The sequence below is a fragment of the Xenopus tropicalis genome, chromosome 3 (genome assembly GCF_000004195.4).
Source record: "Xenopus tropicalis strain Nigerian chromosome 3, UCB_Xtro_10.0, whole genome shotgun sequence".
Lineage (NCBI taxonomy): Eukaryota > Metazoa > Chordata > Amphibia > Anura > Pipidae > Xenopus > Xenopus tropicalis.
This window is the reverse complement of record NC_030679.2, coordinates 86,181,365-86,200,109: the sequence shown is the minus strand read 5'-3', so window position 1 is coordinate 86,200,109 and position 18,745 is coordinate 86,181,365. Positions and strand designations below refer to the sequence as shown.

The 18,745-nt window shown below is 37.2% G+C and overlaps 1 protein-coding gene across 5 annotated transcripts in view; it reads right to left on the bottom strand.

Moving 5' to 3' along the window:
* The window catches only part of exoc4 (exocyst complex component 4), a 238,876-nt gene that overhangs the window by 138,758 nt on the left and 81,373 nt on the right, over positions 1-18,745 (bottom strand). For 4 of the 5 annotated variants that reach the window (XM_004913052.4, XM_018092352.2, XM_018092351.2 and 1 more), the window contains exon 10: positions 4,271-4,364. In XM_004913052.4, the coding sequence (XP_004913109.2) occupies positions 4,271-4,364 (94 nt within the window). Of the gene's footprint in view, positions 1-4,270; positions 4,365-17,350; positions 17,824-18,745 lie in introns of those variants that run through there. The other variant, XM_012960052.3, reaches the window with a different exon arrangement.

Sequence of the window (18,745 nt, the reverse complement as noted above, 5' to 3'; positions counted from 1 at the left end):
GTTGACAGCAGCCCTCCACAGCTTGGAGCGAGCTGGCAACTGCCACGTTGTTCAAAATCAGGAGAAATTAAATTTAATTTCACCTTTCCAGCTCAACCTCTGACCGTGCTCTGACTCCATCAGATCAAAATAGAAGCTTAATCATTTCAAACTCTCATGTTCTCTTTTCCCTTCCCGGTGCTGACCTCAAAAGCACCAGCAGCAGGTTCCAACAAATTGTCCACTGCAAATGTGCAACTCAGATCAATATAAGATTTCAGAGCATCTTAAATGCTGGAATAAACGAGCAGGAAGCCTGACACTTTCAAAATTCTTGCGAGGCCAGCAGCTTCATTTTAAATGCCTAGTATGTCAAATAATTCTTGCATCTGTGTAAGTATATGTAGGTTATCCACTAGGTGCAAAGATTTGGTGTCCCTATACTATATTTACCTGGATTTCCACAAAGCAAAATTGCATACCACTGCAACATCCTAAACCACTTCATTACATAAGTACACTTTTAATGGGGAAGTACACATTAAAACATAACATTTTTAAAAGGTAAGACGGTAATATTGTAAACATCTTTTCAACTAATCATTTTTAATTTGTACAGTGTTTATTTTGCAGCCTTCCAAGTTTTGCCTCTTTCAGCCTGTAACTGAAAATGATATGTGGTCCTTACCAGAACCCCAGAAACCAGCTTCCTGGTGCTAAATAAATGAAGCCCTAGCAACTATACAACAGTTAAAACTTCCATTTTCTGTAAACTGTCTTTGGGGCATCAGCCCTGAAATCCTATTTTCAAGTTACTCAGTCAATTGTTTCTCAATGTGCCGATGTCACAAGGAGATTACAGAATTTATCATTTACAAGTATTGTACAGCTTCTGAGCTAAGAGGCAAAAGAACAGGTTTTCTGTACAATGTTATACATTATAAACAAATGATATGCTGGGGATTCATGGTTCAGCAAAGAACCAAAAACAAAAAACTTTCTTTTAAGTTATAAAACACAGACACTACTAAGCAGGGCATTTACCATAGCTTGTTTTTTTTATGCTGGAAACCTGATTTTCTTACTTAGAAAAAAAAAAAAAAAACTTCATTTTTTTCAACTTATTACGTGACAAAACCACAACAATTTTGAATGCTAAAATACATCAGCTAAAACTTGTACAGTTCATGTGGAAGCCTATGGCAGATGTCCCTTTTACAATTTTAAGATCTTTACTTGCTTTGTGGTTTTAGAGGTTTTCGGGGGTTATTTGACATTGACTTGTGTTCATCAAATTGAAAAAGTTATGGTTTCTGTGACCTTTTTTTTAGTTCGGATCTTTTGATAATTGACTGCCATTTATTTCTTTTAACAACCCTGGTTACATAGATATTAACTACAGAAATCCATTTCCTAGCAAACTTCCCTTTCTATTAGGGGTACCCAATAGCACATACTACTAAAAAAATATATTGTTTGGTGGGTATAGTTTTCTTTTTCTTAGAAATTGTCATTCTAAGAAACTTTGCAGAATATATTACTTTATAGTTTTTATATTGACATATTTTGTTTTCTGCACTGCTGGTTCAGTCTCTTGAAACACCAGCAGAAGTCAGTCTTGCATGCTTCTTCAAGGTCAGCTGGCTATTGCTATTCAAGAGCCAGAACAAGCAGTGTAGATAAAGGGACAAGTAGACACTAATTTTAATCTCAATTATATTGACAACTTTAACTTTTAAACCAGTGAAAAATGTTTTATTTAGTTATTTATGTATATATTTAGTTATTGTTATTTAACTTTTATAGCCCTGGGCACATCAGCACACAGGAAAGATAACACGAGAAGAACACTAAACATAAATTAATCATGTAAAAGTGCATTCTCAAAAATAAACATTTATAGCTGTCAGTTGTTTTACTGGGAAAATTAGCTTGATGTATTTTCTTATACGGATGCATTAAAACTAGAATTCGTTTCACTGTTCAGCAGAACCCTAGCACTTTTTCAGGATCCAGATTCGGACGAATATTAAGAGTTTGGCATAACCAAATCTGAACCCATACAGTCATGTGACTTTAAAGATCTGAACAACTGAATGCTTGACAAAAACATTTTTCTTATATAAATTAAATTTCAACAAACAAATTAAGGATTAAGATTCCGTTCTTTATTTGGCAAAATCTTTTATGTGGGATTCAGAATTCCAAAAATGATAGGAGTCATTTCATTTTCATATGGAACTAAGTAACTTTGCATTTGGTCTTTGTTACTGTCCTGAACCTCTTTCTAAAATATAATAAAAATAACTTCCAATTAATGGTGTCAAAGACAATGAGTGGTTGAATAAATTAATTTTGTTTGGCTGCATTTTTCTATGTATTTAACAAATGTAAATTGTTACTTAATTCATTAAGACTTTTAGTGGAACATATACAGTATTCTATTTGATTTTGAGACTTGGATATAAGTTGGAAAACCCTCCCTTGAATAAAAGCAAAGTAGCTTACTAGAGTAAAAGTGCTATCCTGAATATTGTCACCAATATAAAATGTCAATACCCTTAATTCTTTATTTTTAATTCAGAATGAAAAATAGACTTTACCCAAAACTTGGAAAAATATATAGACACCCTGGACAGCCCAGTCCAATGCTGTTAACACTACTCCAGAGCTGGAGTAATAAGGAGGAATTATTGAGTGCTCTCTACTGTGGAAAATGACCAGCAATGGTTATTGGCAGTTTAGAATTTGGCCATACACTCTACAATTATGATCTTTCCAATGACCATTGGTTGTAAAAAAAGATCCACTCTACTAATGTTAAGAGCTAAATCATCAGATATGCAGGTAAAAACAAAGGAATTCTTTACCCCTATCTGATGATTCAGCATTAATGGTAAGATTTTCGGGCAGTTTCAAAGGCACCTGATGAAAGTTTTTAGTCCTACCTGATTGACATGGTAACCCATATCCAAGGCTTTTACCGATATGGGTCGCCTTGTCTCCCACCATAACACCGACTATCGTACAAAACAAAGTTATTGTATGAATTAGTTCACAAATATACACAATAAATTTACTCAACCCTGGATTAAAAGAGCACAATATCAGACAGAGAAGACATTTTTGAGGAAGAGCGCCATTAAAAGCAATGCAATTATAAACTGTAATTTTACATAATAACAACAATTTAATTAAATGGCTTGTTGTGCTAAGTAGTAGCTAAAATAAGTGCATTTTGTTTCTGTCCACCTAGGTTCACATCCATATGCAAAATGTACACCAACTGCACACTAACTCTTTGAAGAATGAAAATGTAAGTGCAGCTATGCTAGCATACATTCCCCAAAGTGAACAAAAGTTAAATTTTTATTTTGCCATATTTTGGATTATTTATGTTTAACTAACAAACAGGTAAGACATTAACTGAATATGGACAACATGATCATTTTTAGATCTGGCTGTGCTATGGTGACTTTTAGAAAGAAACAACGGCACTCAAGGGCTTAATCCAGGGCTCTGCCCTTAAAATCCTTTATTGCGAAACATGCAACGTTTCGAGGCTAAGACCGCCCCTTTGTTTGCTTGACAAAGGGGCGGTCTTAGCCTCGAAACGTTGCATGTTTCGCAATAAAGGATTTTAAGGGCAGAGCCCTGGATTAAGCCCTTGAGTGCCGTTGCTTTTTTCGTTTGGAGTCTGTGGAGAGGGTGCCGATCCCTCTGAGCGCTGTACACCGGGCAGTGAGTATTGATTGAGAGCTGAGGGTGTGCGGGTAAAGGTTTTAAACTGTGTTCGTCTTTTAGAAAGACAAATACGGTACAGAGGAGCTGAAATTCCCTAGAGCATGATCTATGCTGTAAACTCTATGACCATTTTATATTTGTATCACCTTAGGTGTACTATACAGACACAGTATAATACCCTGAACCAAGTCAGAGAGGTACGAGCAGCAAGCTTATGAGCGCTAAAAGCTCATAAGGCTGTTTAATTTTAATTGTATTATTTCAATACCTTTGTGTATGTTTTACATCATTAAGCTTTTTGGTTAATATCACCAACAACTTCAGTAACTCCAGGGCAGAGTGTCTGACCCCCTAAGGGTAAAAGGCTCTTTCTTTCTTCAGTGGTCGCAGTTGGAAATCATGTATGTGGATGCAGCCATAAGGGATCCTCACAAACATTTTATAAAACATTTCTGCTAGTGCTTAATTTAAATACAATTAAGGAATTAAAACCTTTGCATTCTGTAAATGCTTGGCAGATTCAGTATGTATGTGAAGCTGCTCTTACCTGAGCAAGGGATGGAATATTATAGTGATATTTCTGGCACCTGGTTTACAGACAAATCGTGTTCCTCCACCAATCAGGTTATCATCAGGACCACCTGCAGCAACAACAAAAACTGTGATTACAGAGAGGAATATTTCACCACTTACATAGCACTTACATCAACCACATTATTACTATACCATAGTTCTAGGTTTTAGCAACTTTGTGCAAATACACTTAACCTGCAGCACTAATATACATGTTAAAGTAATGATTAATAATTTAATAGTGTGTCACTGGACAGCAGTTTTCCATAATCCCAATCCAAAAGACAATATATTAAGTGATTAAGTGAATCATTTAGCAACTGTGTGAATTATTTTTTAAAGTTTAAATACTGAGCATGCTCAAAGGGCAGAGAAACTACTAGCATGAGGTAGCCTGGTTGAGGAGGTTAATAAAACATTTAATTTTCAGGCAAGTTTTATTGAGTAGAACAGGATACATGGTTACAGGATAAAAGGGTACAACTAACAGTTTTATATTACTGCAGACCCCCTAGTGCCTGAAATTAACCAAGAAAATGTTCTCACACAATAAAAGCAAGCTTTTATAAATTATTGTGTTTGTAAATGAAAATCTGTGAGGGACATCCTCTTCATCTGTCACATTTTAGTCTGTCCCTTTATGACTGTCACAAAGAATTAAAAGAAAAAATTATAATACAGTGACAGCTGAATGGATTAGACTACAAGCTGTATGGCAAAGAACGACAAGACAAAAGAAATCTTCCTGGGGGGGAGGAAGAGCAGAGACATTCATGTTTCTGACACAGAGGTACGAGAAGGAATAGTCATCAATGTTTAATACACAATTTGACAGATATAAGGGGAAAATTTGTAGTACAAACCAGTAGAACTTCATTATACTGTGTGCTGATGTATCACAGGTTACCATGCTTCTTCAAGGAAGCCTGGAGACACATTTACTGAACTAGAAAAGGAAGTGCAGAATGAGTTTTCAGGCCCCATTATATTGTCATAAAATGTACTTATTAACGTACTTTTCCCTAGGTCCGTTTCTCTATCTCTGCACTCAGAGACCCATAGCATCACTAACTTCCTGAAAAAGTCTGCAATGCATTCACATCACTAATGCTTTATTCAGTATCCATCATTAATCAGAAAAGTCAGCAGGCTGAAAATGGGAAAAATACATTATCTTCACACTTGCTCAGGACTGTTTTTTTCTTTTGCAATTATAAATTGGTACTTTATATAAATGCTTCACATTTGTAATGTATTCAGGATTAGGTATGGGATCTATATCAAGAATGTCCTTTCCAGATAAGGGAGGGGCTTTCAAGTAAGGTGAAATGTCATGCCTTAAGGCTACTAAAAATTAGAAAAGACCAAATAGGCTTGTTTTGCTATCACCATGGATTTATGTTAACTTACTAACTCATAAAAACGTATCGTAAAAAGCAATAGAGCTTATTACAGAGAAAAAGCAAACGTCAAAAATGAAAAACTGTTTATTTAAATTGAACACTATTGAAAATGGCTTTGCCTTATTTTGGAGCTTTCAGCATAACAGATTTCTGGATAACAGAGTCCACAGCTGAATATTTATTACTCTAAAAAATTACTCTAGAACTGGTCTTCCACTAATTTGCTTTTAATTTCTTGTATGTTTAGAGAAGCAAACATTGCTTCTTTAAACATACAAAGTAAAGCAGCCAATTGGTTTTGCGTCGGCACTGATTAAAGTGACAATGACACTTACTAGTGTAAGCATTTGGATTGTTGTACTTAAAGCAGCACTGACATTAATATAGTTCCATGTGTTTCCATGGAACCTGTAGTCTAAGTAAATGCATTTTTTACTTTTAAAATGCAGTACAGAGAGAAGTGCAAATGCTCACGTACAGGCCACAGCACCTGGCACACAAGGTAAAGATAGGGGGCAGTCTGTATGCAGCCTTGTCTCTTTTTTGCAATTGCCTTTCAGAAGGAAAATGTTGATGTATAGGGCATTTTTTCTGCATGCATGGGTTCTGTGACTGTAACAGTGGTTTCAGTGCTTCAACAAAAAGTAGACAGTTTTTATACTTTTTGAAAGGAAGATGTACAGAAATATGGACTTTGGGTTCTATGGGCAAGGACCTGCTTCCTCCTTTGGCTTTTAAAAGTGAAACTTTTAAGTGAAATCCTTTTAACTGTGCATATTTTACATATTGCAATGTCTGTTCCCCCTTTGCACAAATATTGTAAAAATGCGCAGAGCTATGTATACAGTAAACATATACCCAAGAAAAACTTTACACACAGAGTTTGCCTTTGACAGGCAGTTATGGGAATTAGAATGGAAGAATTGATCTTATGCATATCAATTACTTAAAAAAAATGTCAGCCTGTGCTATAGTGCAAATTTTTCAGCAATAGGTATAGTGTATATCAAGAGCATTCCAAAATCAAAGCATTAGGTTAACTGCAGTACTTAGGCTTAAATACTGACTGCGCTGCAGGGTTACACAAGTGCAGGCACTGAGATAACTTAAGTGTTTATTATGTCTGAACAGTGACTGCACTGCAGTGTTTTCTAAGTGTCAGCACTGAGCTAATTGCAGTGGTTTTGAGCTTCGGTGTCTGCAGAACCACAATGTTTCTGTCTCAACAATAAATTCCCTGCATGCATCTGATTTTCAGCAGTACTCATATGTGCTATCATGTGCACAAGTAGTACAAAGACAGTAGTTGGACTGCAGTAATTGTATTGATTGACAATACTCCTGCTATAAGCTTGCAGAGAATACGCCTGTGTGGCATTAGCCTTAGGCTAATGCCACATGTAGCGCATGGATCGTATTTTCGGCAAGCCGAAAAACACTTGCCGAGAATACACTCCATATGCTCAAAAATACCCCTACCTGTGCCTGCACCTGAATGAAAGAAATACACTTGGGTGCAGGCACATGTAGCCGATATCCGCCGAAAATATGAAGTCTCATATTTTTTGGCGGATATCGGCTACATGCCACACAGGGCTGAATGTTGGCCTGCACCTGGAGCCACTGTGTCAGACCAGGTACACTCAGCAGATACCCGAGAGGTTGCATTTAAGAGAGAGGACATAAACCATGTGTGCCTGCACCTGACCGATGAAATGGCTCTGGTGCAGACAAAGAAGGAAGCTAATACTAGCGGCTCTGCGTGGCATCAGCCTAAAGGTGGCCATACACGGGCCGATTGTAGCTGCCGATATCAGTCCCTTGGACCGATTCGGCAGCTTATCGGCCCATGTAGGGGCAGGAACGAGGGGCATGCCCGACAGATATCTGGCCTCAAATTGGCCAGATATCGATCGGGCAGGTTAAAAGATTTAGTCGGATCAGGGACCGCATCGGCTTGTTGATGCGGTCCCCGAACTGACTGCCCCACTGCTGCCATTATAATTCGATCTTTTGGCCCCAGGACCAAACGATCGAATTAGCCTACATGTTCCCCGATAACGCCCACCCGAAGGTGCGGATATCGGGTGATGATCCGCTCGCTTGGCGACCTCAGCAAGCGAGCAGATCTTCACGTGTATGGGCACCTTAAGACAAGGCTTTTTTGCAATACTTTGTTCAGTCTAAAGTGATACTATCACCATTTACTCACTTACTTTAAGTTAACCTCATCCTACAGCTACTGTATATATTGTATATTGACTAGTTGCTGGATGGGAGCCATTGCAGCAAAGTAATTACAGCAGCTGAAGCTTGAACACTATTATTAGGCACCCTCAAACTTTGCGCATAGTCCAACTGCATAATTTAAATGTAAATGAGGGCTGAAATTCTCTGCACTGTGCTCCCAAGGTTAAGGCAATTTTCATTCTTGTTCCTTGCATGAAGGGAATTTTGTATTTTGGAGAAAAGAGTATATTTTTAAGTGTTGTTCTTGCTGAAAACAAATATTAAGTGCACGGCAAAAATAAGAACATACTGATTTCCATAAAATATACATCCCCTCAATCACTTTCATGCTAACTAAGTTTACTGGCTTAAGTCGATTTCTTTAGTAGATCGGAGCCAGGCTTTGAAAAAAATAATAGCTGCGAACCCAATTTCTTCAGCATCAAGTTCCAAATCTGTGTTTTTTTTCTAATCTTCCTGATTTATGAGCAAGAGAAAAACTCCTTTATCATCATTGTCTATAGCTTGGCATCGGCAGCACCAGCACACATTATGTATGTATTACAGCATATATCTAGCAAAACAGAGGGACATGTGGAGAAATAGAAAAAACAAACAGATTATTAATAATATAGATTGCTGGAAAAAGAGTTAAATGGCACAATTATAATTCAGCTCACATGTATTCATTACAAATTGCTTCGAAAAAAGGAACTTTACCCTTTCAGTATGAACCAAAGCTATGAAATAATAATGAACCTAATATGACATATTGATAATTCAAACCGTGTGGTTTTTAATTAAAATAAGCTAATTAGAACTATCCTTTCATAACCTAATTAGAACTTTCCTTTCATACTAGAGCTTGCCTACCGATTCCTGTTACCTATGCAAAGTTTTAGTGACGACCTTGCCTTTTCTATTAAATAAAACCACTACATTATGCAAGTAGCAAATACATTTTAAAGGGGACTAAACCTCAATAATAATTTATTGTCTAATATAAGAAACAATTCTAAGCAACTTTCTAATAAGTATTAATTAAAACATCTAAAATGGTTTATTTGTAAATGCTATATAATTGCTATAAGTATTGAAAGTGGCATTTTCTGTTGTTTCCAGCACTTTGGGGGTCTGTCTCCTGAAACAATGTGACCGGAACCAAGACATCTATTAAACTGGCTTCTGCTACCTTTTTTCTGCATTGTTTTTCTTATTTAATTTGACTGCTTTGCTTCTTCTTTGTAACAGCAGATCAGCCTTTTCTGACAAACTGCATGGTATTGCATCCAATGTGCAAGGTACAGTACAGGGCACACTGTAACGGGAATTAACAGCACGGTTGAGCAAGTGGTACCGTTAGTTCTCCCTTTGTTTCTTGCCCTACACATGCAGTTCAATTATGTCAAACACTAATGTTTCTTCTGATGCATCTTCAATTTTACCAAAGCCTGCTTGTATAATGTAATTTTGGTCAAAATTGTTGCATCATGGTGATTTGTGTTCATTTTTACACCTTGCACCAACATTCATAAAGCCTTAATGTGATCTCTTGAAATGGCTCAGTTTTGTTGCTCGATTACTAATTTTACGATTTACTAATTTTATAAAAGCAAGTAATTTCACAGCACCTTCCATAGCAGACAACAACAAACAAAGCCTGAACAACTTTGCCAGATAACACTTTAAAGTACTAATATCGGTATGGCAAGCACTTGAAGTACAAGCACCATAGTCAAAGCTACAGACCAAGTCATAAGTTGTAAAGAAAGTTAATGCCATGGCACCTAGGTTCACATTTTCTTCAGGATATAACCTAACAGCATACAGTTTTCTAGACTTTGACTACCAAACCATGACATAAGAGAAAAAAATGTATTACCCATATTACTATTAGTTGTGAGTTTTATGACTCCGTCCCAGGAAAGCTGGAATATGAGAAATGAATCACACAAAAGACAAAGCAGTTACATTCCCATAATAAAAAACAAAACACTTCTTTTATATAATAAAATATATAAAGAGTTTTATGTTTAACAATTAGTGTATGCTAGACTCACTAGGCATTGCCTGGATACAGAAGGGAAGAAAGATCAGAATTGCATAAATTACATAAATTTTACCTGTTATGCACCATAAATCAATGAGCTGAGGTAACTAAAAGCAATTAAGCCATATCAAACACAGAGTAACCCCATAATTTTTGCATACTTTAAAATACACCCCAGACTGTTTATATTAGACTTACAGTTTAAGGATATGCAGAGCACTGCAATCGGTCTTTTAAGGTAATTTTTATATGTCTGTTTATATATCTGTTTCCACCATTTTGGCATTAATAAACAAACACTGTTTTTAAAGATGAAATGCCACAGATGGAACTACTGTGAGCAACCTTTCAACTGGCCTTTATTATTATTTATGGTTTATAAATTTTTATTGTTGTAATAATTTTCTAACACTTATTCTATCAAACAAATCCTTTTCCACCAGCAACTAACATATATCCTTAAAAGTGCAGGCAGATTTCACCTGCTCTAACTGGCTGATCCAATATGAGTGAGCTATTTGCAGAACACTACTGAAAAACAGGATGGCTGAGTTGTTTGCAGATGGAGAAAATATTACCGTATATACTCGAGTATAAGCTGAGTTTTTCAGCACCAAAAATGTGCTGAAAAAGTCACCCTCGGCTTATACTCGAGTATATGGATTTGAAGTCTGGCATCCGTTGCGCATGCACCACCCCAACCCCCCTGTGGACGGACGGACAGACGTGTGACATAATCGATTTGCAACTAGGAACTAGCTGAACTAACAAGTTGGCGCCAGCAGAGCAACTGCTGATCAGTAAACGGCGCTAAAGGAAGTGACTTCAACTTTTCGCTGCACTGCTTCCGAGTATTCCAGAGCAATTCTAAGCAGGTATTAAACGGGGTAATCAATTGTAAGTTGTTGGGTAGTATACATATTACACTGAATGAAATACAAAAGACAAAGCTGCAAGCAAATACAGTATATTGTGTAAAGCTTAACTGCTGAAAAGTTAAAGGGCAAGTAAAGTCCCAGAGCAAGTGGCTCTTAAAGATGTGTAACATGGTATAGGACTTTTTGTAACACTTTCCTGAAGGGTGAGTTTTTGTTTTGTATTTTTTGGTTTGTATTTGTGTGTGTGTGTGTGTGTGAAACATATTAATTCTGCACTTCAGTCTGTGTGCAGTCTGCGAGTTCAGCTAACCTAGGACCCTGCGTCATGTGGCTGTCAGGGCCACTGACAGCCACTAAAATCTCACCAATTTGGCACACGATGCAAATAGATAAACTTGCCACAGATCAACTTTCCCATGTAATGTGTCATATACCAATTTTCTAAATTCTTTTGTGAGTTCATTAACTAGGAATTGCCCTATACTCGAGTATATGGATTTGAAGATTTGAAGTGTCTGGCATCCGTTGCGCGCACAACCCTAGGCTTATACTCGAGTTAATACGTTTTTCAAGTTTTCTTAGGTAAAATTAGGTACCTCGGCTTATATTCGCATCGGCTTATACTCGAGTATATACGGTAGGTAGCGATGGGTGGCAATTCGACAGAGGTAAAAAGAAGGGTTATAATTATGCAGTATTCTTTTATGCTCCATGGCACATGAAGTGTTTGCTGCTTCTGCTGCCAATTTGCTTCTCATCCAGTTGGTGCGAATCACAATAAAACCATATAAATACAAGTACCACCTGAGACCACTAGATGAAACTCAGCTACACCCCAATTGTACCTTTGATAAGCAAAGTATATAACAGAACAGTACTGGTAAGGGAAGACCAGCGTAAATTCTCAAGAGACACGATGGCAAGGAACATTCCTGCACTGGCCAGGTGGTTTGGCATTGTTTTAAGGTACACTAATGACAGGCAGTGTTTATACCAAAAAGCATATTATGGAACTCACATATACTTATGTTAAAAATTCGGTAACCTTGTGATAAGCAGAGGAAAATCTCTATACCTTTCAGCAGCCTGTGAAAAACATTTTTCCTGTAGCCATTTACTAGAAGAGAGTAACAGAAGCATTATAAAGGGCTTAGTTTATACAAATCTGAATAACAAATGTGGTTTTAACTGTCAAGGACATCTCACAATCTGAATATCTGTTTTATTAATACAATGTTTCAGGCATAATTTGAAATAGCAAAGTATGCACACACTGTGTAAGGATCCCACTACATTTTCGAAGCTTCTAATTAGGTAACAAACATGCTTTGTTTTCCAGCTCAGCTTAGCCTTTTTTAATGGGAGATGTTAAAACATGGCTAATGCAGAATATACTCTCTGTCTTTTGTCCTGTTTTTAAACTGGATTCCTGCAGTTTGACCTATAAGCAGTGTTCTTCAGACTTGCATTTTGGGGAGGCTTAAATCGACTGCCGTTTTCTACTTGTACTGCTCTGAAATGGCCATGACCCAAGATGTTCAACACTTGATGGTAGCGTGGTAACAACTCTTAGGTGGGCATTTACTAACATGGGTATTTTTCTTATGATTTGTGTTTTTTACACTAAAAGTCACAATTATCATGTGAAAAAGACAGTTTTCGTGACTTTTCCAGAACTTCCACAATTGGATTTCCGTGGTTTTATATTTATTTGAAACCATGAACAAAAAAAAAAGGTTGTGGGGAATAAAACATGAAAACTGCGACTTTTTCTATTTGTTGCACGAACAATTGTAAAAGGGACATCTGCTATTGACTTATAAATGATTATTTTTCGCGATTATGTTGGATAATAAATCGCAAATAAAAAAAAATACCATTTTTTTTTTTCCACAACAAAATTGGGTTTTTGGGGTCAAAAAAGTAGGCGGCCCATGTTACCTGCATAGCAAAACCATATAATTCCAGCCTGCCGTTTTGTGTTGGTTGGTGCTGACTTTACGAACCCTGTTACGGGGAGACTTTACAAAAGCCGTGGTCACAATACTTGTAACACCAATTTTGTAGTGTACATGTTAATATGTCCGTGCAATTTGATCTATGTTGGTGAAACCACCCAAAAGGTACAGGATAGGTTTTCCCAGCATAGATCGACTGTAAATACAGGCAATAGCACGCTTCCTGTTTCCAGACATTGTCTGGAAATGGGACACACTTCAGAAGATTTAAGATTTCGGATTATACAGCATATTCCGCCTCCTAGGCGGGGTGGTGATCAGGTTTCTATTTTGAAAAAAACTGAGGTTGAATAGATACATCGATTAGACACACTTATTCCTAAAGGGCTGAATAGGGACTTTGATTTACATTTGTTCTTGTAATGGATGGGATCTTTATGCCTTTACTATTTTGTATAACAATTTGCTTCTAAGCCTATGTATAATAATTTATAGAGATATCTGTGTACACACTGCCAAATCTGCTTCACTTATGACTTATGTCTTTAAAGTTTTTGCGTTAATATCAATTTTGCTAATATAGAAGTAGCTTTGACGCTTTTGGTGTTCCGGCTTCCATGTAAGCTGAACACTGTGTGTTCGGTTTCCATGGTGACTCGCTACGTCACTTCCGTCTTCTTCTTATACACGGAGCGACAAACAAATGTGCTTTGGAATATGTGAGATGGCAACGCTGCTGCGCTTGAGAAATGGGACACAAATTTCCCAAAACATTGCGCTTAAGTGGTATGTCTGACAAACACTCATGTTTATCCTACTATAGATTGTTCTTATATGGAACTCTTTTAAACGATTACCAATAAAGAGCAGAGTTGGTACTCGAAACGTCGGATTTCTTTCAATAAATACTTTTTCTTTTTTCACAAGTCCCTATGAGTGCGGTACTCTGTTCTTTTATATATTATATATATTTTATATATATATATATATATATATATATATATATATATATATACAGGTCCTTTTCAAAAAATTAGCATATTGTGATAAAGTTCATTATTTTCTGTAATGTACTGATAAACATTAGACTTTCATATATTTTAGATTCATTACACACAACTGAAGTAGTTCAAGCCTTTTCTTGTTTTAATATTGATGATTGTGGCATACAGCTCATGAAAACCCAAAATTCCTATCTCAAAAAATTAGCATATTTCATCCGACCAATAAAAAAAAAGTGTTTTTAATACAAAAAAAGTCAACCTTCAAATAATTATGTTCAGTTATGCACTCAATACTTGGTCGGGAATCCTTTTGCAGAAATGACTGCTTCAATGTGGCGTGGCATGGAGGCAATCAGCCTGTGGCACTGCTCAGGTGTTATGGAGGCCCAGGATGCTTCAATAGCGGCCTTAAGCTCATCCAGAGTGTTGGGTCTTGTGTCTCTCAACTTTCTCTTCACAATATCCCACAGATTCTCTATGGGGTTCAGGTCAGGAGAGTTGGCAGGCCAATTGAGCACAGTAATACCATGGTCAGTAAACCATTTACCAGTGGTTTTGGCACTGTGAGCAGGTGCCAGGTCGTGCTGAAAAATGAAATCTTCATCTCCATAAAGCTTTTCAGCAGATGGAAGCATGAATTGCTCCAAAATCTCCTGATAGCTAGCTGCATTGACCCTGCCCTTGATAAAACACAGTGGACCAACACCAGCAGCTGACATGGCACCCCAGACCATCACTGACTGTGGGTACTTGACACTGGACTTCAGGCATTTTGGCATTTCCCTCTCCCCAGTCTTCCTCCAGACTCTGGCACCTTGATTTCCGAATGACATACTTTGGACCACTGAGCAACAGTTCAGTGCTGCTTCTCTGTAGCCCAGGTCAGGCGCTTCTGCCGCTGTTTCTGGTTCAAAAGTGGCTTGACCTGGGGAATGCGGCACCTGTAGCCCATTTCCTGCACACGCCTGTACACGGTGGCTCTGGATGTTTCTACTCCAGACTCAGTCCACTGCTTCCGCAGGTCCCCCAAGGTCAGGAATCGGTCCTTCTCCACAATCTTCCTCAGGGCCCGGTCACCTCTTCTTGTTGTGCAGCATTTTCTGCCACACTTTTTCCTTCCCACAGACTTCCCACTGAGGTGCCTTGATGCAGCACTCTGGGAACAGCCTATTTGTTCAGAAATTTCTTTCTGTGTCTTACCCTCTTGCTTGAGGGTGTCAATGATGGCCTTCTGGACAGCAGTCAGGTCGGCAGTCTTACCCATGATTGCGGTTTTGAGTAATGAACCAGGCTGGAAGTTTTTAAAAAGCCTCAGGAATCTTTTGCAGGTTTTTAGAGTTAATTTGTTGATTCAGATGATTAGGTTAATAGCTCGTTTAGAGAACCTTTTCATGATATGCTAATTTTTTGAGATAGGAATTTTGGGTTCCCATGAGCTGTATGCCACAATCATCAATATTAAAACAAGAAAAGGCTTGAACTACTTCAGTTGTGTGTAATGAATCTAAAATATATGAAAGTCTAATGTTTATCAGTACATTACAGAAAATAATGAACTTTATCACAATATGCTAATTTTTTGAAAAGGACCTGTATATACACATACATACATACATATACATATACACATACACATATACATCAGGTCAGTTGAAAGCACTCACGGCTCAATAAGTTTCAAAGTATCAAAAATAGATTTTATTGCTCCACACTCACATCGACGCGTTTCGATCCACAGGGGATCGTCGCCAGGATCGTGGTCGGTGAGTGCTTTCAACTGACCTGATGTGGATAATCTTTTGGTGAGCACCCGGCGTGTGGCTTTGGAGTGGTGAGTGCTGTCAATGGAACAGATATATATATATATATCTCAGAAAATGCATGCAAGTAGGCACTCACGTTTATCCAAGTCCGAGTATCAATGACGTCATGAACTACAGTTTGGCGCCAAACTTGGTTTAAGAGTGGGTTTGTAAATGTTTTTGTTCACTTTGAGAAAGGCTGTGGATACGGCCGAAACGTTAGTTTGACGTGTTTTCCATCAATAAATATTTTCAATTTTTCCACTAAGTCCTGTGAGTGCGGCATCTACTTTGGACTATATATATATATCTCAAAATAAGCAAGCACTCACATACAAACAATGAAAAATAGCCGGAGTGCAGTTCCAAATAGTAAATATAAGGAAAAAATACAGTCAGCACTCACAAGTCTTATGAAAACAAGAATGGTGCTTTAATATGGGAGGCTAATGTTTCGGCTAGCAGTCTAGCCTTTAACAAAGTGAAGTTTCACACAGAAATTGTGTCAACACACAACAGTGGGATATTGCCGAGAGTTACGTCATTGTATGTCAATGTCCAGAGACTGAGTGTGTAAAATACAAATAAAGAAAATAACAGAAAACAGCATATACACAACAAAGTTACATCCAGGATCAGTAATGCTACTGTTTCACATTACTATTCCTTGATGTAACTTTTGTTTTGTATATGCTGTTCTATTTTCTATCTTTTAATTACTGTATACTCATTTGTTTTTGTTTTTTTACACACTCTGTTTCCACAAATTGGCATGCCATGACATAACTTTAAGCACTGCCGCTGTGTGTTTTTTAGACCCAATTTCTGTGTGCAAGTACACCTTGATAAAGCACCATTTTTGTTTTCATAGGACCTGTGATACACACACACACACAAACACACACACACAACCAGTTATTAATGTACCCCCTATGTTAAAACATACAAATATAAAATACACAATTTTCAGTGGTGGAAAGAAATTGAGAACCCCATGCTCTGAAGAGTTTATTTTAGTAATGTCCCCTCTTCTTGTCATTTATTAAACTTTAGAACTCCTACAGCAAAAAATAAATTATAATGATTATTTTTTTTCTCTCTTCCTTTTTTCTGAAGGAAAAGAATCCTCTCTCCTCCCACAGTGATTTTTCAAACTTACTCTCTGGGGTGCCAACATTTTAGTAGCCCCCCCCAGTAAATTGCCAGGGCCAGCACTGTTTTCTCCGCAAAAAAAATGCTATGTTCTTTTAATTTTGGGGTTTTCAAAGCTCCTCTTAGGTTTCAGTTGAATGAAAATGTTTTCCACCCTAACCTTCACTGCTGTTCTTTTCAACTAGAGGCTTAGGACCCTGATATTGGCTTCAAGGGTTTTATATCCCTCACCGCCTTACAAAATTTAATAAGAAAAACATTATTTATGATGGGCTTATGCACATTCTAAAAGGTTTATCTTAGAAGGTGGCTAGAGAGGTCTGGTCTACTTACACAATCAGGTGGCTAGCTGTTGTTGCTATGGGTTTCTAGTTACAAGTCACTCTTAGGATTTACCCCAAAAGCAGAAAGTTATTGGTCTATATAAAGTTATTTTGATCCATCTGTATAATATATGTCAATTTGTCTCCATCATGTAGAGAAAGTACTTCATAAAGACACAAATAGAATTTCATTTCAGCATGTGTTTGAAGAAACATTTGATTCCCAATCTTACTTTCATTTGCTCTTCAAATAAAAAAAAGCCAAAAAATACTTTTAATTGCAAAACATATTATCTCAGATATATCTGATGTGACAAGTGAATTGCATAAAGCAATACAGAAAGTTTTAAGGTCAATAGGTGGAAATGAAAGCATCATATACTTATTTATTTAAGAATACTGAATATTTACAAAGTTTAGCTTTTAAATGCAACTCCTAACAGAAAGATAACAATTTTTCTATTTTCTATATAAGATCTATATCTAACAATATATGTTTTGAATGGTTCTTGCCTAAAAATGATTATTCTCACATCTTATGGTTACAATGAAATTGCTGGATTTTTGATCTCGCAATTCTGACCATCTGAGAGAGTAACCTTTCCTTTTTGTGTCCACATGATGTATTATATGAACATGGGTCACGTTTGATTTCTCCTAAAAGTCAGACAGCATTTGATATATCAGAGGGATCGTTGTCGATTAGCAGATGAGTTTTGCTGCAACATCTGTAGACAAGACACCACATATAAACATGCATGTGTTCAACAATCTAAAGAACAAAAGCTCTATACTTTGATGTCCATATGCAATAACCCACTGAGAAAATAAATCCCCAACTTAAGTCAGTCTTTATAATGTTTCAGACTACAATTTAGGAGCTATTCTTTTAGAGTAGTTATATATCATCCCCCTGACTCTAATCACCTATTTGAAACCTGGTTCAGAAGAAATGTGCTTTAGAATGATCCTACCATATTTAAAGCAAGGGCCATATTTCTATTTTTCATATTTTCACATTTTTCACATTGCTGGCCCATTAACTCTTGATCCTTTGGTATCTGTGACATGACACATAAGACAAGGTGTGTAAATTCAGTTTTGGTTGGACTGCATATTATACACAATAGCTTAAATTTAATTCAGTGAAAAAAAAAATGTTTCTCCTGATTTAATTTAATATTCTAACATAACTTTAATCAGAACAAAGCCTACACAAATGGGCACCCAAGGCAAGCCCCCAGGCTCACCTTTTTCCCCACAATTTCTTTCTCTCCTCCACCACTGCCCAATGTTCCCTCCTTGACACTCATCACCACTGCTTTTGTCCCCTCCACTGCCCACCTGGGCACTTGCAGCTGCTCATGCAGCCAGAGTACCAGCTGCTGATGCAGGCAAAAGAGGCAGGAAAGAGACATGCCCAGGGTCCTAGGGCCCCTTCACTGCTGCGCCCCAGGCAGATGCCTCTTCTGCCCATCCCTAGTTCCAACATTGCCTGTAATTAAACTTTTGCACCGAGCTTTTATATGGTCATATGTGGCTTGTACTACCATTGCTATATACAACTGAAGTACTTTATCATCCTCTCTATGATACACATTCTCACAATCAATAAAAGTGAAAGTTGAATTATCAAGGGCAATAAAAGAT